The sequence below is a fragment of the Podarcis muralis genome, chromosome 1 (genome assembly GCF_964188315.1).
Source record: "Podarcis muralis chromosome 1, rPodMur119.hap1.1, whole genome shotgun sequence".
NCBI lineage: Eukaryota > Metazoa > Chordata > Lepidosauria > Squamata > Lacertidae > Podarcis > Podarcis muralis.
In genome coordinates, this window is record NC_135655.1 from 124,274,843 (window position 1) to 124,295,352 (window position 20,510).

Genomic DNA, 20,510 nt, shown 5'->3' on the forward strand with positions numbered 1-20,510 from the left:
TTGTGTGCAAAACTTGGAAACTTTAATTCAACAGTTTTAAGGTAGAATATGCTATGCAAAGATGCTATGAAATGCTTAAACTTACTGACATAAACTATCAACACTAAAGTTTTGTCTGTGTAGATATACTTTTGCTCACCTCATTCATTCTGATTAAAAAGAGAGTGGAAGAAAGCAATCTAGTTCAAATCAAAATTGAGTCAGTGGAATTTAGTAAAGAAGAAATAATAAAATTTGTTTAAAAAGTAGATACAACATACTAGTAGGCACTTTTCTGTATATCCTCTTTAGAGTAATCTTGATTTACTTTTAAAGCTTTGTTTGTTTCTGACTTTGAAGACTGGAACATTAAGAAACTCTGTATCTGTGAATTTATCTCCTCTCCTCAATTTGCTGAAAGACAAAAATAATTGAATCACTAGTGGCACTGAGAATAGAACTGGTGAGCTTTTCTGGCAAATATCATTCATAAATTTTACTTAGTATAAGAATTCATACAGAATAGTCATTCCTCTAATTAAGACACTTTGGCTGCAATCCTAACTCTACTTACCTGGGAGTAAAAAACCCATCCCCTCCCCCTTTACAGCCCTAAAAATACATAAGTAAATTCCTTGTATTTTGCAATAAGCTGCAGTTGATTGAGAGATGGTAGTTTTGAACTTTTTCTCTAATGGGGTACTTGAAATTACCGGTATGTGATATAGTCACTATACTAGATTAGCTTAGATTCACACAAGAAGCCCCTCAAAAATCTGTGTACATTTAGAAAAGTCATAGCAGCTGTGTGATTCCAGAAAGGTGTGCTAATTGTGCTCGTGCTCCACTTGCAAAACATCAGCACCCATGTTTCTTTTTATGAGGCAATGAAATGACTAATACAGATCCATCTCCTTCATGTCTACTCAAAAATATGGGTTTAATGGGACTTAGGTGGAATCACACACATAAAAAATGCTGCGAAAATGCTTTTTGAAAAAATGTTTTGAAAAAATACCTTGAATTTGGCATAGCTCACTGTTGCCATCTAGTGTCCCATTTGTATATTCCACTTTACAACATATTTAAAATGTTATTTATTTGCAGCTGTATAGCTGAGTCCCAAGTCCTAGGAAGTGTGAGGATAGGATTGCACTATTAGACTAGTTTGAGTATGGGTTGCAGCTTTGTCTCTCTGTGTATGTGTTATTCCTTAAAATCAAACCTAAATTTTAGGTATTATTAGTCTCAACTGTCATGATTATGGAAAGTGTTTCAATAAACTCTCACAAAGTAATTATTCTACTCTCCTAAAATGTTTCTGGGTCACTTTTGGGATTCTTTTTTGTACAACTGTATGTTTCCATAAAATATATATGCTTGATAAATGCCAATTACAGAATAAGGTGTCAAGCATACTTTGAAAAATATTTAAATATAACAAAACAAAAGGAAACCATCTGACAAAAACTAACCTGTTGATTTTGGGTTCTTTGTAGCAAACTGTAGCTCGCCTGCGTCTAACAGGTGATGTGGAATTTTCTTCTAAGTCTTTATTGGGTTTTGGAAGGGAAGGTGCTTTGATATTTGTCAGTTCTTGAAGAGGCTTACGCCCTGAAATTACAGCTATTATTGAATCATTAATTGCAAAAATATTTGGAACGTTAGTAAACTTGAAAAAATAATAAATATATATTTTTGGAGACACAGTAGTGTGGTTGATTGCATGCCAAACTTAAATTGGGGAGACGAGTTCAGATTTTGTTCAACCATGATACTTGGTGGCTTTGGGACAGTCACCCTCTCTAAAACTAATTTATTTCACAGAATTGTTGTGAGGATAAAATATTGGTGGGCAACATAGCTCTCTCTGGAAGACCAACAGGATGAAACTGTAATTAATTAATCAAACAAACACAAGTTAAGCCATGGTATTTGAAATGAACTTTGTGATTTGTAAAAAGTAGATGCTGTAATATTCCCAGTTTTAGCAACTGAAACATAGCTGAAGTGAGAACTCTTAATGTTATTTCCTCACCTACTGCATCAGGCAATACAACTGGTAGCATAGAAGTACAATGTCTGATTACATGGAGGGCAAACTTTATATAGAGTGTGAAGGGATGTTGCACATTTGTGAACACGGAGCGACACATACTTGTGAGCTGCAATCAATCACATAACTGTTGTGCATGTTCACCATATTTAACCACTGTGTCTCCCTTTAATTATTATTATTAACATTTATACTGATAAGTTGGTTACAGCATGGTGCTGATAACACCAAGGTTGCAGGTTCGATCCCTGTATGGAATTAGCTGCATATTCCTGCATTGCAGGGGGTTTGACAAGATGATCCTCAGGGTCTCTTCCAACTCTACAATTCTATAATTAATTTTTTGCCACAGCAACTTAAAACGACTTACAATATTTTAAGCAAGCCCTGTATACATACATTAAAACCAACACTTTCTTTTAAAAACCCCAAAAACAAACCCTGTACAGTGGTACCTCGGGTTAAGTACTTAATTCGTTCCAGAGGTCCGTTCTTAACCTGAAGCACCACTTTAGCTGATGAGGCCTCCTGCTGCCGCTGTGCCGCTGGAGCACGATTTCTGTTCTTATCTTGAAGCAAAGTTCTTAACCTGAAGCACTTTTTCTGGGTTAGCAGAGTTTGTAACCTGAAGCGTATGTAACCTGAAGCGTATGTAACCCGAGGTGCCACTGTACACTAAAACATTCCATCCATGAAAAAAAAAAGCTATAGATGATTAAAAGCCAAAGAGCGGATTAAAAACAAAATATTTTGCCTGGTCTAAATATATGTAAAAATTGTCCCAGGCAAGCTTCCCTAGGGAGAGCGTTCTACAAGTGGGGAGCCACCACTGAAAAGGCCTGTTCTTGTGTTGCTACCCTCCAGACCTCTCATGTAGGTGGGCATACAAAGAAGGGCCTCAGATGATAGTTGCAGGGTCTGGGTCAGTTCTTAAGGGGAGAGGTGGTCCTTGAGGTATTAGGGTCCTGATATGCATAAGACTTTATAGGTCAAAACCAGCACTTTAAATTAGGCCTGGAAACTAACCAGTATCCAGTGCAATCAGACCAGGATTGGTGTTACATGCTGAGACCGTCTTGCTCCAGTGAGCAACCTGGCCGCTGAATCAGCTGCAGTTTCCAAATCATCTTCAAAGGCAGCCCCACATATAACATATTGCAGTAATCTAACCTAGAGGTTACTAGAGCATAGACAACAGAATTCAGGCTATCCTTCTCCATATAGGGGTGTAACTGGGCCACCTATCAAAGCCGATGGAAGGCACTCAATGCTACTGAGGCCACTTGAGCTTCAAAGAACAGCAATGGACCCAGAAGTACCCCCAACCTACAGTATACCTGAAGGAGCGTCTCCACCCCATCGTTCTGCCCGGACGCTGAGGTCCAGCACCGAGGGCCTTCTGGCGGTTCCCTCATTGTGAGAAGCAAAGCTACAGGGAACCAGACAGAGGGCCTTCTCGGTAGTGGCGCCCGCCCTGTGGAACACCCTCCCATCAGATGTCAAAGAGATAAACAACTACCTGACATCTTAGAAGACATCTTAAGGCAGCCCTGTTCAGGGAAGTTTTTAATGTGTGACATCTTGGTGTATTTTTGGTCTTTCTGGAAGCTGCCCAGAGATGGGCGGGGTACAAATAAATAATAATAATAATAATAATAATACCTTCTCCTTCAGAGGAAGTGTAACCCCATAAAGAGCAGTCAGCTTTCTGTTATCAGGTCTAGGGAACCACCCATTAAAAAGTTTATTGTATGGCATAAATGTTCATGGACTATTATAGCTCACTTTATCAGATTTTTGAAGTGGGCTAGAAGGCCATGAATATGAGGCAACAATCATTAGATTTTTAAATATAGCTCAGAAGTTTCGGCATACCCCTGTAGGATACCACTGAAGGGCATATAAGCATCACTTCATACCAGAAAAGCAGTTAGTGCTACATGCGCTTCCAGATACTAACCAGAGCATAGGACATGATTCCTAATCACCCAGAGCACACTACCTGATCCATAATGGCTATGGTCCAGGCCTATTCAATTGCATATATTCTAGTTTCTTCGTACAGGGATGTATATCTGAAGAATTTAAATCATGTTTTATTAAAATCACAATACCCACCCAATTAAATTGGGGAACAGGGGCAGAAATTGACAGAGTCAGACTAATACCTAGAGTGCCTTTCCTAATATCCAAAGTAAAGCTACACATACCAAAGTTTGATACTGGTCTTTTGCTGCAAGACTCTTTACAAATTATGTTCACATTCTCTGTGGAAGCATAGTAATTTTCTTCTTGGTAAATTCTTGAGAATTGCAATGTTTCAGGGTTTTTCAGAACTGGAATGTTTTTTTGAATTTTATGGAACTCAGTAGCTATTTCAGTATTGTTAGAAATTACTTTCTCTACGCTCTTACCTTGATCACATGAAGAAACACTACAGGTCTTCTTGTTTGGGTTTGGTGTAGAATCTACCCTTTCTTCGGATGTTTCAACGCAACATTCAGCCGCTTTCTTTAGGTAACATGAAATTGTAACATGCTGAACATTGGAATTTCTTTGAATGTTTTCATTTCGTTCATGGATATTCTCAGTATACACATTTTCGTCGTGTAATTTTTGTTTCACAGAAGTTTTTTTCTGAGAGCTTGGGTATATAATGTATGTCTTCCTACCAGCTTTTGCAAAAATTCTTCTTTTATCACCATGTGAAAACTCTTCATTAATTTGATCTGTTTTAGGAATACCTAAAGCATGAGCAGATCTCTCTGTTGTTGTTCCGAAATTGGAAGACACTTCTCTCTTATTAAAGCCACTTTTTATATCAGTCTTTTCATCTTGTATAGTCTGGCTGTTAGAATTGCATACCTTTGATCTAGACCCTTTCAAATACTGCCCATTTTCCATTTCACTGTAATGTGATTTTTTTATTTTGGAAACAACAGGATAGGTCTCATTTATGTCTAAATCCTGTATTGAAACCACACAGCTTTGTACTGGAGGCAAGCTTTCAATAGAATAACCTTCTAATGGTAATTTACCACCAGGTACGTTAAAATCATGTTCTGGGACCTGGTTTTCTGAATTCTGAGCTGTTTCAAAAATTGTATCTTTCATTTTTTCTTTTTCTAAAACATGAGTTGTTTGCCGTAAGTCTACAAGTCTTAGGGGATGCACCTGTTTGTCATTCTTGTTACTGTTCTTGAAATCTTCTCCAAGTTTATTGGTGTTCTTCAGTTTCATTTGCTGATCATTTCTCATTTGAAACAATCCTTTTTCTGGTGGTAGAACATTTTTAGATTCAACAATATCAATATCTTTAACTTTTCCATTACTAGGAACTTTCTCATTAGATTTTTTAGGTTTAATGTTATATTTATCCTCAATCTGTTTTTCTGTACTTTTAGTTTTCACTTTTCTCAAATTTGCTGAAATTTTATCAGTTTTTACTATTTTAGCGTTCTCAACCTTGGCTTTTGATTTAATTAAGAGTATCTCACCTAGTTCACTAGCAGTCAATTCCATGTCAGCATCATATACGGTTTCTTCTGGTTTTTTACCATTTATAAAACATAGTTTATCGGTGTGATCAGGCTCCTTTCTAGGTTGAGATGATTTAGTGCATGAAACATCTTTTGGGGCCATCTGACCATTAGTGTGGACTTTGTCAGTGTCACAATGCAATATGCTATTTTGCTCTGTTTTACTCTCAAAATTGTTTATAATAGACTGAATATTTGATGTGCAGGACAGTCCTCGTTTCTTCCGTTCAGTCACATATCTATGGATTAGAAGAGGACTACTGTGTGCTTTTGATTGTCTTTCATATTTTTCTACAGAAGATGCATTATCCAGATCCAGCTTAAAGGTCCTTCTAGACATCTGATCCATACATGATGGATTTTCTGCAAACAAAGCAAAACCAGGTTCATTTACGTTGCATAAACAGGAAACGTTTGTTTTTCCATTTGGAACATGCTTTATTATAATCTTCAAAAACAATTTCAGCTTGCCAGATGGGACATTTGCCCCTTGCCTACACCTGTGGTGTTCTGATGGATCTCCACACACCCAAGAGCCATTTGGGGAGAAGCATGTAGGGGGCACACAAGGAGAAGGGAAAGCAGGGCTTCAGCTGATAGGGTTCATCAGGGGAATCCCACCCATTATTATTAACTATTTATATATCAACAACATACATCTGTTTAACTGAAACGGTTAACAGTGTTTTTATAAATATCAGATGGGAGACCTGAACAAACCTAGTGATACTGGAGCTATTTTATTCAAATTGGTCTGTAACCTACTATAGTGTTTTAAATAGCTTACATAAAAGTATCTTATGTGCCTAATTGTTTAAAATATAATGAAAAAACATTAGGAGTAACATTATGCATTTCTGTGTTGATGTGTCCCAACATAAATGTTTATTTATTTTTTAAGACTCGAATGAGACATGAATCATATATCTAGCTCTATTGTCCCTTATTTTATAAACATAGATTGCCAGCCTGAAACACCGCCCCGCCCCCCCAAATCTGAATCAAGACCCTGGCATGGAGCGGGAAGTAAGGGGCTTTAGTCCTTTATCGCCTTCTGTGGACCTGATGCAATGTGCACTGGGGTGAAATTCCGCCAGTGGGTGTATTTTTCCTTTACAAATTGCATGCACCAGAGACCCAATATGGACAGGAACTACAATGAAGGGAAATGGCTGAAGACATCTACCCACCATGCCGGGGTCACAATCCATACCTCTCCTGCCGACAAATTATATTTTAAAAGTCCTGTATTGAGACTCTTGCTTTCTGCAACATTTGTTGGGGAGAAAGGACCCTAGAAAATGAAGTGAATGCAATAAAATATGCTGTATACCTTTTGTAAATTTATTTGCGATAAATACTGTTTCTATTTTATTTGTTTCACTTGATTTTGAGGTATTTTTTTCAGACACAAATAACTCTGCATTGATTTGATCTGTTGCAGTTTCCTTTGATGTAACAAGATCATCAGCTACACAGACTGATATGTTACTTTGCTGATTTCCATCATGTTCTTCAGTCTGAGTGCTCACATGCTGACTGATAGTTCTGAAAGAACAATTTATTATGAAAGAGAGTTAAGAAAATGGGATTCACTTCAGCATTTAACTCATAAGTAAACTTCACTTTGTTCAGTGGGACACTACCAGATAACAATGCACAGATTTGTAATCTAATAATGAATCACATTTTGTGTTATAAAAACCCAAAAAAATAAGTAGGAAACAAGATCTAACTGTAAAACAGAAGTGTATGAGATTACATCTAAGGAGAAAAACTGCTAGCACATTTACTACTGTAAACTACCTTAACCCCTAGGTATAAATTGCTATTCCTAATAGCCTGCAAACAATAATTACCATGTATAGGTATAAATTATGTTTTTGTTGGCAAAATACACGTCAGTTCATAAAAGATCAGAGTCTTTGTCATGTATTTTTCCAGGAAATACTATAATCCTGCATGTATACTAGTTAAATCCTGTTAACCTCAGCAGGATTAGCTATGCAATCCTATACAGTAGATGTCTACTCAAAAGTAAATCCTGCTGACATTAATAGACTTTACTTCTGGGTGTGAGTATAGAGTTGCACCCTCAAGCAGTCAAACTGTACATATGATTGCAGCCTAAAACACAGTTTATGCATGACACTATGAATGAAATGTGTTTAATTATTCTGTATCTAGTTCTTTTTATTTATAAGTACAATAAACTAAACTTTAAAGTCTTATTTAAAGCAGCCCTTAGGAACCTGTGGGACTGTAGCCCTGATCGATACAATCTTTTGGCAGGTTTTATTTAAGGTTCACATTTTGATTTCCATCTAGATTAATAAATAAATTTAAATATTACCTAATTGGTTGATCAGAAATCTCAGGCTTTTGACCAGAACTGTTGCAGTGGTCTTTTTCCATTGCTAAGGGTTTTTGAATATGCTGTTTAAAAAGAGGAAAACGCTCAGAACACTTAAAGAGAAATTTTATGTACAGTATGTCTATAGAGAAATAATTCCCAGTTGAAGGGGGTTTGCTTCCAGTTTTGTGGGTATAGAATTGCACCCATACCAATATATTAAGATTTCGAGTGTTAAACTATTTCAATGAGAACATTAATTAAAGAACAACTTTAACACAGTAATGTAAAGTGTAAAGATTAGCAGCTGTAAACTAGGAATATATGTATAAAGCACAAATATGCAGGTCAAGAAAATATTTGCTCACATAATGTAGTTATTTCATTGAAATGCCACTCTTCTTGTGCACATATTGAGCATTTATAACAGAAACAGTTTATTAATAAACCATTGATTTTGTACATGGGTATCATTTTACTGCTAGAAAGTACAGTACAGCAATATTGTGTATTATGTTAGTTGAAGTCATCTAGTTGTATGTTTAAATCTATATAAATATGTCAACAATACAATTGGATTTCCATTGTTTTGATCAACATGTTTGTCCTGCTGTATCTGTACCTTTACCTTTTTATCTGTACTTTAATCAAACCTCAAAAGTAAATCCACAGCTAACTTCTGAAAAACCAAAGGAATATTGATCACCAAATCAGTTTTTATACTGATTTTCAAAACATGAAGGCATACAGTAGCAATTCCCTCTTCACCCTATGATAATAAGCGTCACAAAGCAGCATACCTCTGAAAGAGTGCTCATTTCAATTGCAGTTGAAATGTTATTATTCACAAATGCTTCCAGTTCTATGAGAATTTTATTCTGCATACAAAAAATTAAATATAAACGTAATCAAAACTTTTATTTAACACAGTTAGAAAGTTAGAGAAAAACAACGATAAAAAAGATTTATATTTCTGGAGGAAAGAAAGAGGCAGTTATGAGAAATTAATATATTTTATTTGGGATTAAAGAGATTAAATTTATCTAAAAACAAGAAAACATCAAAGGGTTTTTTATATAAAAAAAATTGTAAAACCTCCCCCCGCTCCAACCAGGAGCATTTTCCCCTCTGCTCTTTTACACATAAAGCAATGTACCTTATACAGAAGAGATTAAGGTTCAGCAGTATATCAATGTTTACCTGATGAAGAAAATGTGTTACCCAAATGGATGATTGTGTGATTGTTCATTGTTTAAAAGGAACTTTGGGCGCATAGCTCCAGTTGCCGAGTGTGCATGCACACACAGGGTCTGAGTGTGACCAAGAGCTAATAAACATTTTGCCCTGATATAACAGGGAAAAAATGTGTATACTCATGGACATACTGTAGTGGGGGGGGGAGGGGAAGAGAGGAGGCGGGGGCAGCTATACCCCCACCGTAAATCAAGTAAATAAATAAAAATAGTTAACTAACTGATCAATCACATTGCAGATAGTGAAGGAGGTGAGGACAGGTGACCCCACCTAGGCCCGAAGTCACTCCCCCCCCCCCCAAAGCAGGCTCAAAGCTTCTCAAAATCATTTTCTCAGCAGCTAAAAGGCATTAGCTAAGCATCAGAAGCATTTCACTCTGCTGTAACAAAGGTTGCTTCTCAGGCTAGCTGACCTTGCCAAAAGGTACATTCAACTTGCAACTTTTCTTTCCGGGAATTGTGCCAATAGAGCAAGAGAAAGGTAACATATCTTGGACATGCTGAACGCAAGGCTTCTCAACCCCCTTTCCTGGGAAGAGTCCAAAAGAGTCCCAAGACAGGAGCTTTCTGTTCATGCTCAGGAAACAACATGGGGCAGGACTCTTGAAGAGGAGGAGAAAGGGGAGGGAACTGAAGGGGAATATATGCTCTGTGCAAATGGCTGTGAACTCGTGTGCTTTTTTGTGTGAATCATCACACTTGCTCCTTCTACCAGCCCGGATGGTAGAAATAAAGCTTTTTCTCTGAAACTATTCCTTGAGTGTCTGTTGACTCCCATTTCCCCGTCCCGGGCGCAAAGCTCTTCTCACCCGAGGCTAAAAAGGCTACAATAGCTCAGTTTAGCCCACCTCCTGCAAAATCCTGGCTATGCCCATGTGCATACCGCTGGTGTAATTCCCATTATGATATATCATTTGCATCATAATGCTTATCAAAATCCCACTGAACAGGATCTTTGAAACAGATGGATGCTACTAGCTGCTTACACTGCACTAAGGTGAGCATTCCACCAGGGCAAGCATTCCCTCTCCTCCCACATGCACTCTTCTGGGGGTTATTCCAACCTGACCCAGCCCCAGCCAATTTGGGGAGTATGGTGATTGTGGGGGTGCCCTGGGACTCATAGCTGAATCCCTCCCCATAAGTTTTATTTTCACAATATATGAATAATGTAATAGCTCAAATAGTATTTTTCAGAACATACCAGACGATTCAGCTTTTGGCGCAGTAAGACATTCTGCAAATGCAGCTCATCCACTTCTTTCTGTAATAAGAGCTTTTCATTTTTTAGCTTCCTAGAATTTTCTTTCTCTGCGCTGAGGGCCATGGCCAGAGCCTTATTATTGTGTTTCAAAGAAATCTTAAAAAGTGAAGAGTTGCCTGCATAAAATAAAAATATGAAATAATAATTTGGGATTTTAAAAAACACCTATGTATCAGTCTTCACTATTAAAAATTAACTGAGAGGAATTGTATTTATTTATTTTAAACCTTTAAATATCACATATTCAAATATAGTAAAAAACAAATAAAATCCTTCAGGCCTATATACTTGGGGTAGCTAATACGGTGCCCCCCAAATGTTGTTGGACAGGACTACTTGTTGGGCTTACACTTACACGGGAGTGAATTCTATTGCATTCAAAGGAACTTACATCTGAGTAAACATACTGAAGACTGCGCAGTTAAACAATTACAATTTTCTAGTTAAAATGCTTGAATGACAAAGATTGTGCTCTTGTGTACAGTGCTTGTAATCTTGCCTCACCATATTTTCTAATTTCTAGAAAATTGCTTTCTATTTCTAACAAGTCAGAATGCAAGCACCACCCCTTATATACTATATTACTGAGTGATAATTTAAGGAGTAGTGCGGATAAGGGAATATTTATTATCAGGATTTGATAATGAATTAAAATCTACAGTATATCATACTGAAAATGGCCTTGCCTTAAAGCACGGCGGTCCCCCCGTCCCCCCCCCCCCCGCATTTCACAGTGCTTTCCTCACTAGCTGTTCACATCAGGAAGGTTAGATTTGTTTATGTTTGTGTACATATCAGGGGACGTTGATGGGGAAGAGTTGTGTTAAGTTGTGGGTGAACATATCAGACAACACAGCGATTCTTCAAACAGCTCTTGTTTATTCACAGGCCAGAACAGAACTGAACTGAAGGGTTCAGCCAGCCTGCTTATATAGAGCTCCACTACAACGCAACAGTAACCACTTTCTGTAACTATCCAATCACTGAACGTCACTTTCAATCCCTTATTTGCATATGTGGACCTGAGTGAAAACTATCTACAGTATCCCCCTGCTGGCGAGAACTTCAGTACATAACAGGTTGTCTTTACCCTGTGCAAAGATGTTCACGACTTGGCTAGAGACAACTTAGAAATGGCTTAAGAAATCCACTCAGTGTGAAGCTGGTTTGAGAAGCAATGTGTTTAGAATATGTGCACACAGATTAGAAACCTAGCACTGGAAACTGTGAGTACACAATAAACAGCAGTGGCAATACAGTCTGAGAGACAGTAATATCACAGTGGATGCCAACCATTTGGGGTCCCTGAGTGAAACTGAACCTTTGAGGAACACCAGCCACTCTGGTGGCCAATCTCCTAACCTCCTCCCTGTTTCCTTCTCCTCTCTTGCTTGCTCCATTTTCTGTCAGCTGCCAATCTAAATCTTGAAAACCACATAGAGCTGAAAGAGGGAAGAAATGGGAAGTGCAATGGTACCTTGGTTCTCAAACGCCTTGGGACTCAAACAACTTGGAACCCAAACACTGCCAACCCAGAAGTGTTCCGGTTTGCAAACTTTTTTCAGAAGCTGAACGTGCTCCGTTTTGAGTGTTACGCTTCTGATTTGAGTGCCACACTTCCATTTTGAGCGTTACGCTGAGGTCTGTCTGTTTATGCTATTTATTTTGTGTTTTTGTGGCTTTTTTTTGTTTTTGTGACTGTGTGGAACCCAGTTCTGCTACTGATTGATGGATTGCGTGACTGCAGTACATTGTTCATTGCTTTCATTTTATGGCTCAGTGGTCTCGTTAGATAGTAAAATTCATGTTTAACTGCTGTTTTAGAGGTTGTTTTTAAAAGTCCATTTTGCATTACTTTCTATGGGAAAGAACACTTGGTTTTGGAACAGATTTCCAGGACGGATTAAGTTTGAGAACCAAGGTACCACTGTATGCTACTTTTCCAGCTTCCTCTCCTTCAGTTCCATGCACTTTTTGGGGAAGACACCCTTGCCAGCCCATGAAGAAAAGGGCAGTAAGGAGTAGCAGTGGGAGGGGCAGATCCTTAAGGTCATTGTGCCCACATGCATAACATTATTAAGCTTATCCTGTTTTATTTGTGCAAGCTAGTGGTTTATTTATTTAGAAGCATTTATAAACCACTTAACAGTTTAAAACCACCAAGTACTGTACAACATAAAAACAATAAACAATATCTTTTTAAAAAACAGCAACATAAAAACCAGTAAAAACAAAAGGTATAATTATGCTAAGAGGGTGTGACTGGCCCAAAACTGCTGAATATACCGGTAATTTGAATAAATGTTTCATGCAACATTGGCTCTTTTTTCATTTTGGATGAATGTATTTTTGTAGACATATTACACTGGATATTTTTAAAAATGCTATTACTAAGGTGGTCTACAAGTATTTTATTTTTCTGAGAGTTACATATATTATCAAAATTTTAGTTGACACTCACTTCTTATCTTAGTTTTGATTTTACATGCCAGAGAAGCATTCAGCTTCCCAGCTTTTAGAGATCCGTTCTTCTTCCCCCCAACACGTCTTTTAATATCTCCAAAGATCAATGAGGAAGATGCTTCTGAAAATGGATTGCTATCCATTTTAAAGGATTCAGTTCATTACCCAGTAGAAATCTAACAATGGATAACACAAAGAAAGATATATTAATGTTTTAGTGGATATTTTTAGTTCCATAGTTTCAGTTAAGGTTTATCATAACTCTATTATTCATCATTTGGGTCTTGTATTCATTCTTAAACAAACAAACAATTTTTAATATATCTTTAACCAACTCACTCACTCTCCAGAATCCCAAGTTATTCCACACATTTCCAAAGTATGTAAGGAACATGAGAGAAAAAGTAGGAGCGATATACTGAAATTACTATCTAACAGTCTCTCCAGAGCTGGTCATGTGTGAGACTCCGTTTGGAACTATTAACATATTGAATAAAATAAATCAGTCAGAAAGGAAATGACTCTTGCTGGTCCGTCCTTAAGTCTTTTTTGAACACACTAGTTAAATAATCTACTTAGATTTTCCTAACAGCACTTCCTTAATTGTTCAATTCAAACATCAAATTCAAAGCTGCGTGTGAGCTATTATTAAAGGGCAGCCTTTCTAGGCCACGAACAGGAATTACTAAGTACAGTATTGGGGAAATTATTTTCGAGCCCTCTCCCTGTTACGAAAAATGTGTGTAAACCATGGTAGACACAGCGGAAGCCCTGTTTTTTACATGACTGAGGTAAATGATCAGGGCCGGATTTAGGTTTGATGAGGCCCTAAGCTACTGAAGGTAATGGGGCCCTTTATATGTCCAGCTGTCCTTTGTCAACAACAAATTGTCACTGTTTTTTGTGTTGAATATGTGCTATATGGTAATTTAAGGACCTAATAGGTATCTAAAGCCATTTGCACACAACAAATAGGAGCCTACACAACGCAAAACACTGTTGCTGTATGTAGGTTTTATTTTATTTTATATTTTGGAAATGTACATCCAGTTTCCCCCCTCCTTTAAATGTTTTAAGAGGCCCAAGAGAGTGGGGCCCTAAGCTATAGCTCGTTAACCTTATAAGTTAACCTTATAAGTAAATCCGGCACTGTAAATGATCTTTCCCATTTATTATTTACTTGAGGAAAGGGACTCGAGCTCACAGGCTCCCGGGGTCGGTTTTAAAAAGTGACCCTTTTTTAAAGCAAAGTTTGAGGTAAAAGGAGGCAACACAGGGTCGTTTCTCCACACAGCTCCCCCACCGCTCTAGTTCCCGCCAAAACGGCGGCTGGCGGGGCGCTGATTGGATGGCCCGTCCCTCGCGCCGGAGCCGTTGAAACCGTTGAAGCCCGAGGAGAGTGCGCGCGCGCAGCTGCGGCGTTCCCGCCAACAGCTGCTGCGACCCAGCCGAGGGCGACCCGGACGGCTTTGCCTCTCGCAAGTCACGTGAGCGCGCGCGGGGCGCGTTGCAAAGCTTTGTAGCCCAATCCATTCCTACCCACGTGTTTGCTCAAAAACTTAAGTCCCACGGGGTTCAGTGAGTAAACTCTGTTTGCTCTCACGCTCAGCAGTGCATATTAACCCCTGGGAAAACAGAAAGAGGTCGCTTTGCCCCTGTGTCTTCAAAACAAAACCAGAATTTGGAAACGTTTTGGGAGAGCTGCTATCTCCCCAAACAGAAGAATTTTACTAGTTGAGGCTGCACTCCTATACAGTGGTACCTCAGGTTACATATGCTTCACGTTACATAGCTTCAGGTTACAGACTCTGCTACCCCAGAAATAGTGCTTCAGGTTAAGAACTTTGCTTCAGGATGAGAACAGAAATCGTGCTCTGGCGGCGCGGCGGCAGCAGGAGGCCCCATTAGCTAAAGTGGTGCTTCAGGTTAAGAACCGTTTCAGGTTAAGTTCGGACCTCCAGAACGAATTAAGTACTTAACCTGAGGTACCACTGTACCAGCTTTTGTTTAGAAATGGCAGTACTGTACATTGAAGATCGTCAACTGAACCCTAAATAAGAAACGATGTAGCAACGTGAGGAAACGATGGTGATCATATGTTTGGAGAAGGAGGGGGGACCTGATTTTAAGAAACTATTACTGTAGATTAATTTAATTTGGGTTGATTTGTAATAATTTGGAAAATTATTAATAATTTGGAAAAAGGGAAAAGAAATGGCAGCGCAATCCTACAAAAACAATTGGTCAGCAATATGATTTGCCGGGTGGTGCTGTGGGTTAAACCACAGAGTCTAGGGCTTGCCAATCAGAAGGTCAGCGGTTCGAACCGTGCGACGGGGTGAGCTCCCATGGCTCAGTCCCTGCTCCTGCCCAACTAGCAGTTCAAAAGCACGCCAAAGTGCAAGTAGATAAATAGGTGCCGCTCTGGTGGGAAGGTAAATGGCGTTTCCGTGCACAGCTCTGGTTCGCCAGAAGCGGCTTAATCATGCTGGCCACGTGACCCGGAAGCATAGCTGTCAACGTTTCCCTTTTTTAAAAGGGAAATTCCCTTATTCCAAATAGGATTCCTCTCAATAAAAGGGAAAAGTTGACAGCTATGCCCAGCTGTACACTGGCTCCCTTGGCCAGTAAAGCGAGATGAGCGTGGCAACCCCAGAGTCGTCCATGACTGGACCTAATGATCAGGGGTCCCTTTACCTTTTAAGCATATACAGTGGTACCTCGGGTTAAGTACTTAATTCGTTCCGGAGGTCCATTCTTAACCTGAAACTGTTCTTAACCTGAAGCACCACTTTAGCTAATGGGTCCTCCTGCTGCCGGAGCACGATTTCTGTTCACTATTTCTGGGTTAGCGGAGTCTGTAACCTGAAGCGTATGTAACCTGAAGCGTATGTAACCTGAGGTACCACTGTACTTGAGAGTAGTCCTGAAACTCTCACTTTGAGCCTACTGCTCCAGCTTCCTAACTATCCAGCACAAATTATATATGCTTGTAAAGCGTGTCCCAGCTATTGTAAAAACAATTTACAGCCCAATTCCATGCATCTTTGATTGGAAGTTCATGCTTATTCTTATGCATGCATAGGATCATAGGTTTAGACATAGATTTGGAACATAAATGGAGGCATTAGGGCAAGTGGGATTCCAAAAGGAGGGTCGTTTGCTTCTGTGGGATAATATCTGCCAGCAGAAGGTTCCTTGTTCAATTTCTGACATCTCCTGACAGATGGGAAATACTTTTACCTGACACCCTGGAGAACTGGGCTAGACAAGACAAGACTGGGCTAGATGGGCAAATAGTTTTATCTATGCTCCTCTGTTCCCAACAGCAAATGTAATTATATTCCAGGTTTCACCACGGGGTTCTTAGTTAATCTTTACCTCTTAGTAAATCTTTTTCCAAACAGTTGTTACCACAGATAATTGACCATGCATAAAACCCATGTTGCAGTGAGTTACTGTGTGTAGCTAATGAGTAACCGGTGGTTTTGTACAATCACTGTGGAAAAAAATGTAATTGAAACACTCAAAGCTACTTTATTTATTTATATATTTGCTGCATCAGCAATCTCTTTTGCTGAGCCTTTCTAATTTATGTCAAAGTTTATGCCATCTTAGTATTCTATTGGAAAAAATGATTATAGGGCCACAGTCATGGCCTCATGTTATTGGTATGATAGAAGGCTTGCCTAGTGGTTGGAGCCACACCAATTGTTGGGACCAACAACGTGAGGATCATGATGAATCATCTGAATGGTGATTTGAACCCTAGTCAGCATGAGCAATGTGTGGGATCAAACATGCCAGGCACTCAGTGGAAGGTATTATAAGATTTCCTGTTGCATTATGGGGCTGGTCAACCTGGGAACATAGCCCATCTAAGAGTAGGAAAACTCTGATCCTAAATCTCTGCATGCACAGAAGCGCAAAATGACATCATGTGCATGTGCAGAAGCAACGAATCACAACCCGCGCGTGCACTGCTGCGGGTTGCGCTCTTTTCATGTTGCAAACGGACCTCTGGGATGGATCCCGTTCGCAACCAGAGGTACCACTGTACACATTTATGCACTGCTTAACACCCATAGTCAAGTGGTTAAATTTATTTGGATCATGCCCATTGTTAGCTTTGATTTACAAAGCACTAATTAATTTTGACCAAACTGCGGGAGGCAGTGGAAGACAGGAGTGCCTGCCGTGCTCTGGTCCATGGGGGTCACGAAGAGTCGGAAACGACTAAACAACAACAAAAATTTATTTTGAGTGGTGTGAGGTTTCATTGTTGTTGTGAATTAGTACAATGTAAATTGACTTCTTGTAGATGAGGCTTCTTATCTACAAATGTATAGGCTGAGCATCACAAAACACACATGCTACAAGTTGGAAGGATCCCTGCACAGGCATATTCAACCAGACAGATGTTTACTACTGTTAACGTTCCTCCACCTTCCGAACAGGGGGTCTGCTTTGCCAAACCATATGCACTGTGTATTCAAATAGCTGCAGCTGCAGGATGCATTTATCCAGCAAGGGAAACTGCTTCTGCAGCCTCCTTATTCAGAAGCCTGCTTCTGTATGCAGATCACACTTTCTGGACTGTGGGTGCTTTTAGATCATCTGTTTTGTGTGGGATTCAATCATGTATTGAGGTCAGCTCGCACAGTTGCAATTGATTTGTAGCTCTTGCACAACAAAGCCACTTCCCCCAAATATCAGATTGTTGGAAGTAAGGCAAGTGACGAGAAAATGCACTGAAAAGCTCCCCACAAATCAAGATGAATGCATAATAAACATATTGTCTGAAAGCACCCTGTGATATTCTCTCTCTCTCTCTCTGTGTGTCATAGAAAGTCATCAAATCATAGTGTTGGAAGGATCACGAGGGTCATCTAGTCCAGGGACGTCCAACTCACAATAGACTGCGATCTACTCACAGTATAAAAAAACTGGCAGTGATCTACCCATTGTCGTAAAAAGACTGGCAGTGATCTACCCAAAGTTGTTGAGCTTTCTTTAGGAAGCCAAAGTTGTGGAGCTTTTTTAGGAAAGGCAAAGAAGTTGTGGAGTTTTTTTGCAAGGAGATCACTGAGGGACCAGAGATCAACCAGGATCTACCAGGAACACCCTGTGATCTACCAGTAGATCATGATCTACCTGTTAGACATGCCTGATTCTATCCAACCCACTTGCAATACAGGAATCTTTTTCCCAATGTGGGGCTCAAACGCACAACTCTGAGACTCTGAGATTAGGAGTCTCATGCTCTCCCAACAGAGCTATCATGTGTGTAAGCATATGTGTACAGTCGTACCTTGGAAGTCGAACGGAATCCGTTCTGGAACGTTCAAAAACCAAATTGTGGCTTCTGATTGGCTGCAGGAAGCTCCTGCAGCCAATCAGAAGCTGTGGAAGCTCCGTCGGATGTCCGGCTTTCAAAAGAACGTTTGAAAACCGGAACAGTCACTTCCGGGTTTTGATTGTTTGGGAGCCAAAAAGTTCGAGAACCAGGCTGTTCGACTTCCAAGGTACACCTGCAATTGTATATTGTTGGCCTCCGTTTGTCTCAAGAGACAATGGAATGCACCGCGAAGGGTGAAGTGAAACCACAGCGTTAGCAGCACAGAAGTGACCTCCTCGGGGCGCAAGCCTGGGCAGCGTATATGGAGGTTCTGGGCTGCCCTTGGCCTTGTTGATGTGGTCCAAAGGAAAGCAGAGCAACACGTTTGGCACCAGCTTGGCTGCAGGAGTTGCCACAAAGAGGTGTACTGTGCAAGACACAATCCATCCAATTTAGGGGCTCTACTTCAGATTTGTGTAGGGTTTACTCCTTAGCCTTTTTTCTCCTGAAGATATCCCACAAGGCAGCTCATCTCACTTTAGGGAGCCAGCGTACAGCTTCCAAGTCATGTGGCCAGCATGACTAAGCCGCTTCTGGCGAAACCAGAGCAATGCGCGGAAACGCCGTTTACCTTCCCGCCACCTTACCTATTTATCTACTTGCACTTTGACGTGCTTTCGAACTGCTAGGTTGGCAGGAGCTGGGACTGAACAACGGGAGCTCACCCCGTCGCAGGGATTAGGCTCTGTGGTTTAACCCACAGCGCTACCTGCGTCCCGGCAAGAATGTTACTCGCCCACAAATGGAAAGAAGCAGAAGTCTCAGCAAAGGAAGAATGGATACAAAAACTTATGGAATATGCAGAAATCGCAAAACCTACTGGAAGAATAAGAAATCAAGATAACAAACTTTTTATAGAAGAATGGTTTATCGAATATTTACAGATAAATTGTAAACAGATAAGAACATTGGCAGGATTATTGTAATAACCTGCAGTTTTATAGGAGTATATATTTAAAGTAGATGAATAAATGAGCAAATTGAGTTAATTTGGATATGCAGAAGATATTAAAAATAAATCTAAGGAACTACAGAAAGGGGGAAGGAAGTCAAGTTTTGAAATATTAAAATGATTGTAAAATTAGTGAAATGTAGAAATCTGATAAGCATAAAATTTAAAAGAAAAACGACCAAAAAACCAAAATCACATGTAAATTCCTCCTTGAGAAGGGATTCCCTCAGAGTCTATAGAGCAATAAATACTTCCAGCAAGAAATAAAAAGAACCGTTGAGCTTACCTGTAAAAGGTTTCTTTCTGAGAGTGAACCCAGGTGGGTTGTGGGCTCCTTCTAGTGCTTGCAGGCAGGATTGCAGTATTTTTCTCCTCGCTTGTTTACACGGATGTCAAAACTACAGCCATCTATCCTCAACCCAAGAACATTATTTTTTAACACTTCCTGCATCTGGGCTGGACCGATCTGCCTGCGTGGCCCAGATGCCTCTCTGGCCGAGCACAGTCCTCTCTGCAAAAGCCCCAGGGTGGTGCAGCCCCTTTGTAGTTTCCCCCAGGTGGGGGTCCTTCTGGCTGGGCAGGGATTCCCTCCCTCCTGGACCACAGCCCAATGCCTTTGGCCATTTGTCCTGGAATCAGAGCAAATGAATTACGTTTACAAAAATCCACGCAGAAGAACCCATCTGGTTCTGGAGATCTGCCCTCGGGTCCCTGCCGACTCTACAATCAATCAATTCATTCATTCCTCGAAAGGAATTAACTTTCAAATGCAATCCTATTCGAAGGCTGAGCAGCCTGCAACCCTTCATCCCTGGTGCCTGGCGGGCAGCCTTTGTCCACCTTAGGGCTCCAGCTGTTTGTTGGACTACAACTCCCATCATCCCAGACCATTGGTCTTGCTAGCTAGGGCATGATGGGAGTTGTAGTCCCATACCCAACAACATTGGGGGGACGCAAAGTTTAGAAAATAAGGCAACATTTGGAGGGCTGCGAGGTTCGCCGCCTCTGCGAACAGACTGGAAAGTTGTGTGCTTGTTTCGGATGCTGCTGGCCTTTGAACCCCGTGGTGGTGCTGGAGGGGTCTTGCTTCTACGATCGCGCTACATCTCGTCCAGCCTCCCTGCAGCGGAGGAATCTCAACGTCAGCGTCATCATAGACAGATATTGATTCCTTCGTTATTCCGTTCACTCCATTCCCGCTCCTCCCAGAGGATGATGGGAGTTGTAGTCCAACAACCTTCCCTCCGCTGAAC

The 20,510-nt window shown here is 40.1% G+C and overlaps 1 protein-coding gene across 12 annotated transcripts; it reads right to left on the minus strand.

Annotated features, from left to right (window-relative positions):
* SGO2 (shugoshin 2) lies at window positions 1–20,498 on the minus strand. 12 transcript variants are annotated; one of them, XM_028751307.2, is made up of 9 exons: window positions 19,544–20,497; window positions 12,906–13,083; window positions 10,385–10,560; window positions 8,728–8,805; window positions 7,928–8,010; window positions 6,908–7,122; window positions 4,450–5,937; window positions 1,455–1,605; window positions 1–393 (listed from the first exon to the last, which is right to left on the minus strand). In XM_028751307.2, exons 2-9 carry the CDS (start codon window positions 13,048–13,050, stop codon window positions 288–290), a joined length of 2,442 nt encoding a protein of 813 aa, XP_028607140.2. In that variant the 5' UTR covers window positions 13,051–13,083; window positions 19,544–20,497; the 3' UTR covers window positions 1–287. The 12 variants fall into 12 exon arrangements, 11 of the variants coding, with proteins under 11 accessions (XP_028607140.2, XP_028607158.2, XP_028607178.2 ...); XM_028751325.2 differs by lacking the exon at window positions 19,544–20,497 and adding an exon at window positions 14,211–14,326; XM_028751345.2 differs by lacking the exon at window positions 19,544–20,497 and adding an exon at window positions 14,088–14,204 and having other exon boundaries at window positions 1,455–1,593.
* Between the last annotated feature and the right edge of the window lie 12 nt (window positions 20,499–20,510).